The sequence below is a fragment of the Leptosomus discolor genome, chromosome 16, assembly GCF_034619465.1.
Source record: "Leptosomus discolor isolate bLepDis1 chromosome 16, bLepDis1.hap2, whole genome shotgun sequence".
In the NCBI taxonomy this organism is placed as follows: domain Eukaryota; kingdom Metazoa; phylum Chordata; class Aves; order Leptosomiformes; family Leptosomidae; genus Leptosomus; species Leptosomus discolor.
The window spans coordinates 11,526,534-11,532,533 of NC_141406.1; the positions used below are offsets into that span (position 1 = coordinate 11,526,534).

General features: G+C 38.7%; 1 protein-coding gene across 1 annotated transcript in view; it reads left to right on the forward strand.

Annotated features, from left to right (window-relative positions):
• SLC15A4 (solute carrier family 15 member 4) overlaps positions 1-3,112 on the forward strand; it is a 31,261-nt gene extending 28,149 nt beyond the window's left edge. The window contains exon 8 of the mRNA XM_086474133.1: positions 1,812-3,112. Within this exon, the coding sequence (XP_086330259.1) occupies positions 1,812-1,960 (149 nt within the window). The 3' untranslated portion in view covers positions 1,961-3,112. The remainder of the gene's footprint in view (positions 1-1,811) is intronic.
• Positions 3,113-6,000: the final 2,888 nt, after the last annotated feature.

The following is a 6,000-nucleotide window of genomic DNA, read 5'->3' on the forward strand; positions in this document are numbered from 1 at the left end:
TACTATAAGCACGTGCACCAAGTCTGTGCTCTTTATGCCAGCGGGTGATACCATTTGAGGTAACTGACTGCCTCCAAAATCTACCGAGAAAGTTCACTCTCTGCTGGCACTTGTTGGTTGCTGCCATGGAAATTACTGTTATTTCTCTGACAAAACCTGAGATTTCATGGGTTTAATATCCCATCTCATAAAGGATAATTACTGCTCTTTAAACACGTCTGCTCCTGAATGGAGATTCACAGGTATATTGTCTTTTAAATGTCAAGGAAAGACTCTGTTTAACTTTATTGCATTTTATTATAAGTTCATTTAATTGAATCTTAAGTTTCAGTAATTAAAGTAATTTAATCTGAACATTTACAGGCATGCTGCATGAACACCTTGTTAGGATAGATGTATACTTCACTATTTTTATTCTCTCTCACCTTTTTGATAATCATAATGGCCCAATTGGCTGTGGCTCATGTTGGAAATGAGCCACAATATATTGTTCTTGGAAGTACAGCAACAGTTAGTGCACATTTCTTAATAGAGGAATAATGTTTTAGCAATGAGCTTTCTTAATTTAACATTATTTAATGTGGTACAAATTGCTAATTTGTAACAACTTTAAAGGAGTGACTAAAGTGAATTGGACCAAAAAGAAACAACTTACGGTTTCATGAATTCTAAACTTTGTTCCAAAAGAAGGCTGACAGAAAATCAGTAATTGCTTTCTTTATATCTACAGAGTTGCCAAACTTTTTCCTTAATAGCATTCATTTTTTGATTCTTTTTATTTTAGCTTTGACTTAGAGAAGGGAGGTAAGGCCTGCAGATGCAGAAAGACCATATAGCATTAAGCAGGGCTGAAAAGGCTGCTGGAGAGGACTCTCTAAAATATATAGTACAAAAAAAAAAAAAAAAAAATCATACTTTTACCTGTTTCAATCAAACTGTAAAACATAAAAGACACGTTTTTTGCCTTGACTGAAGCCTTATCACTGCACTGTATTCTCCAGGCTCCTTAAAAGCGTATCTAGTGAAGCTGGTAAAGGCTTTAAGTTACTAGCCTGTATGGGTGTAGCTTTGCTTCCACCTGGAGTGCTGCATTTCACTGGGAGCTGTTTCTGAACAGTTTACAGTCCAGGGCTTTATTTGCGGAAATTTCTTTTTGCAGTCCGTTTAGCGGCCACAGCACAGGGATGTTTTCTTTTTTTGGCTTTTGAAGTGAGCTGTCTCCTCAAAAATTGATACGTGAGCTCTATTACTTGTATTGCAGAGAAAGTAAATCGTACATGAAAATACACATTGAGGGTTTTAGCTGTTTTATCTGAAGTCAGCAAAGCCTTGCAATTTTGCAGCATAAGAAACCAGATTTTTAAAAAAAAACTGGGGGGGGCGTGGAGGGTAAAGAAAGATTATTAGCCTGTTAGCCTTTTAAAATTGTTCTGACCTCATGAAGCACGCCAGCTGCTGTATGTATATAGCCTTTGTTTGCACAGAGGTCTTACAGTGGTAGGACGAGCTTCCAGCAATTTTTTGTAAGAAATCACACAGTAACAGCGTATCAGCTTCTTCAGGGACACGACGTGGTTTAAGGCATTGAAGCACAAAAGGAGGAGATCCTTGCACTGTGCACTCAGAAGCTCCATCTTTTGCTCTGGATAATTAAAAATCAAACTGTGCTGTCGGAAGGAAATGGGATTTGATTTGGTTTGGGTTTGCCCATGTTTTGCGGAAAAGTCTGCGCTACTTAATCTTCAAGGGATTGGCGTTTTTATTTGTATAATCTTTATTAATGTTTATTTTTTCTTCCCAATTCTTTCCAGGTAATATTAATGGCTGCCAATTAAACTATTATTTTTTTTTGCTGGCTGCTATCCAAGGAGCAACCCTCTTGCTTTTCCTTATTGTTTCTGTGAAATATGATCATCAAAAATCGAAGATTAATGAAGTGGCTGCCAATGGGAGGATCTGAGATCTGTTACAGAGCAGACTTTGTTACAGCAGCACACAAGGAAGTGGCAGCGCACCTGAAGTCTGCGAGATCGTATGTTTTCTCCAGTGAGACTCTTACTAGACTTGCATGTTACAAGAGTTCTCGCCCCTGCCCCCTCTCCTGTAACGTAGGTAAGTGCCTTATGTTGGCAGGGCTCGTTCTTGCACTACGTCCTGGCGGAGGACAAACACAAATCTTGGAAGTGTATTAACTCTAGGCATTCAGGTTGCTCTTTGTTAATCGTGAGATGTTTACTTAACTCTTGAAAGGTGGGACACTTACACTTGGAAATTGCGTATAGCGAGTCCCATGGGACATGGATTGCTCCTGACTGAAAAACTCTGCTTAGTGAAGAACAGTGGATCTAGAGAAACACTCAACAGCCTCAAACCTACATTGAGGACACAGGAAAGAAAACATTTCATAGAAACCTCAAGTAGTGGTTACAAGAATAATTTTCCAATACTGAGAGTCATTTTGGGGGGAGAAACAGGGACAAATTAAATTACAGAGCAAGCAGTTCAGATTAAAAACAAGTGTAGTTTCATAATAGACTTGTCACTGGCAGTGTCTCAAGGATTTAAGTCCGGACTTGCAGTCAAGAGTATCCAGTACTGAAGACTGAATTGTATGTCACAGTAGCTCGTCATATAGCTGCTGTAAGTTTTGGTGCACAACGAACACTTGTTGGGACTGAAATGGTTTTACTTCAGAAATGTTTTCATTTCTGAATCTCCTTTAGATGTATTAGGACAATGTGGAAACATGCATCTTAAGACAAAGCACCATTCAGTCTAACGCTGTTACTTCCCTGAGGTAAATAAATTTTAAGTATTTGCAGAAAAAAACCCTGAGATTGAATTCTCAGAAGATGAATGCGCAATAACAATTTAGAAGCCTTTCAGCCAGTTCCTTCAGTCTTGTGTCTTACTTCTAGCTAACATGCTACAGGGTTTGTATCTTTCAGCAACACATTCCTATAGCAGAGCAAATGTTTTTATGTTTAAGCCTCTTGAATTTTAATGATTCTAACAATTGTACTTAAGATTGTTTGCAGACTGGTATGGAAGATGGAAGGAATTATGCAGAAAGAAAATAAAACCTCAACTTTTTATTAAAGTGTTGAATTTTTATAGTTTCCTTTGTCTGCATTTATGTTGTTAAAATGTCCTTCTTTTGTACATGGACATCTTTTTAATGAGTTTACAAAATAAAATGAACTTCCATGCTGTGACTTTTGACCCTTTGTTTCTAGGTGAATAAAATTATACTGCAAATATTTTGTTCTTTAGCCTTTATGTCTTTATTTCCTAAATCGACAGTGGAATGCTATTAGATTTCTAAATGTATGCTGGTGTCCTGTTAGTTCTGCCAGATAACACAGCAGTGTGCAAGCTGGCCTGTCTTTGCCAAGATGAATCAGTGTAGATGCTTCAGCTATTGAATTACTTAGTATGATTTAAAATTGGTTAAAAAGCGAGCAACATCTCATAAGAGGAAAAGCTAGTTTCCTTTTCTAACTTTGTTTTAAAAGCGCCATGTGCTCTGTTTCTGGAATATCCCATTTATAACCAGCTAAAAAAGCCTAATATTATAATAGTGCTGCATAAGGAACATACAGGGACCAAATTATTTCTTTCATGCTGTTTCATTCATGCACTTCTAATCTGGGCATGAGTCTGCAGTTTCATGTTTATTTCATTAATTTACAAAGCATATGTAATCGCAGGAGAGAACTGGGTTGTGCCAGCTAAGCAGTATGCTACTAGATTTATGAAGATTTTGCTTTTAGAAGTGTTCCTTCTTCTGAAGAACAAGACCTGTTCTCAGAACCTCCATGAGGAGCGTGGCTTCTGGTGTTCGATGTCATCAGCTTTGGTGGCTGTGTACTTACCCCTTTTCCAGTAAGTAAACTTAATTGCACTGGTTTTTCCCTAAGATCTAAAAATTTTCAGCAGCATTCATAGATTTTCCATCTGATACGGGTCTGCCAATTGTAGTTAAAATTGAGTTTAATGAAGAATGAAGAGTAATCTGCAGATTACCAAAGAAACTAGGTCTTGAATAGTAACTGTGGCAGTCTGTGCAGGCAAGCTTTAGTGAAACTATTATTTAAGGAAAAACATAATCAATAAATCTTAGGTTAGCCTACTCGATATTTAGGCAAATGTCTCTTACCCTGGTACAAGCATACAGTAAACGTCTGCATGTTTCGGTAAGGCTGTGGTGGCTCTAACACTCTGGAGATGAGACCGAACGTGCAATCAGTTGTATAATTTAATTTTTATTTGGAATGACTTGGCTGAGCTCCAGGCACAAGTAATTATGACCATTTATGAAGATTAATCTGACACTTCTCATCAAAGGGATAAGCCCCTTTTTGTGACTCAAAGGCTTAGCTGATTCTTCCTCTCCATCTTATCTTTTAGTGTTTCCACTCCAGTCACAGAAATAAGACTAATCAATTAACTTTGTGACTGAGCACTGCACCTTATTAATGGAACACCTTGACATGCACAGGTTGAATTTAGCTACATTCACTTCTTAGATTGTTCCGGTGCAATAGAAAGATCTGACAGGAGTCACCCCTGTGGGTGTTTCTAAGCCTCTGACTTTCCAGGTGTCTTAAATTCAAAGCACAACATTGTAAAGTAAGTGCTTGTTCAGCTTGAGAGCGGGTATCTGATCAAAGTTCATTACTTTTACTTATAAAGAATTATGAAAAGAGCAGGCATGTACCTCCTAATGCCTAGGCAAACGCTGATCTAATCGTGTGTGAAGAACAGCTGCCTGGGACCCTGTGTTTCATGTGAGGTTATACGGTGATGCATTGCTCATGTAATGGTGGGCCTTTCAAGAGTGCAGCCAGACCCTTTTGTCGCGCCTTTGTGACTACAGCCTATACTGAATATCCCTCCTCAGAAAAAGGGAGTCTTTTTTTCATTTATTGTGCTTATGTAAAGCTCCAGAGTGAGTTTAATTACAGTAGTTGAGGCATCCATCAGTATTTCCCTTAAAATTCTGTACTCGACTGTGAGTTGTTTTTATTTTGTTTGGGTGGTTTTGGTTTTTTAACAAAAGCTGCTCAGGGCTGACACTTGTCAGACAAGTTCTCAGCTTAACAATAAACCTGTATTAAAAGATGCATGGGGTTCTTAACGGGGTTTTTTGGTGTTTGAAATTGCTTTTTTGAAAAATGTTACCCTAGTAATTTTATTTATATGCAGGGCAAGTTGTGTTACTGCAGAAAAGCCCTCTGGGGAAAGAGATTACAATGCTTTCCACTTGAACAGTCAATAGTTTGAGATGCAAATTCTTTTCTGAGGAAGCAGAGAATTTGTAGACCAATGAACACCCGATGCTGCTAGTGGCATAATGCACATACCTGAGAGCGTGGTACCTGCGGGCCCCAGAGCAAGGATGTAGCTGCAGTGAAAGAAGAGACGAGAGCTAAGACGAAGGTCGGCAGCTGTTGAGCGGTAAGTGTGTAAATAGACCCTGTGCTTCAGGTAGCACCAAGTTCAGAACAGCAGAGGACAGTGCCTGCCTGGTGACAGGTGGTACAAACGGGCTGTTGGCTGGTTTTTGATGTCATGGGCACGATATGGTTTAATAGTCCTTTCCATCTTGGAATTATGTTTTCCATTACAGCATTCACAGCATAGATTTGGTTCTGTAAGTCGGTGGGTGGAAAGAATAGTTGTCAAAACCTAGTTACATAGTAATTGGATCCACTTACAGTGGTTTTCAAATGAGCCTTACCACATGACTAGTATTCTCTAACCTACAGCCTGTTGGACTTAAAAGATCATGAAGAAGGATGAAAAACATTACACTTTTACAAGCACGGAATTGGGAATTAATTACAATCCATCCCACTAACTTCAGTCTGCCAGGGGCTGTAGTAATGCTTGAAAAAGCATTATGATCAGAACACAAAGGCCTAGGAAGCTGAAGTGGCTACTCCGTTCCCTGAAGGATGAAAGCCTACTTTTCTTTCCTTTCTTTGATTAATTCTA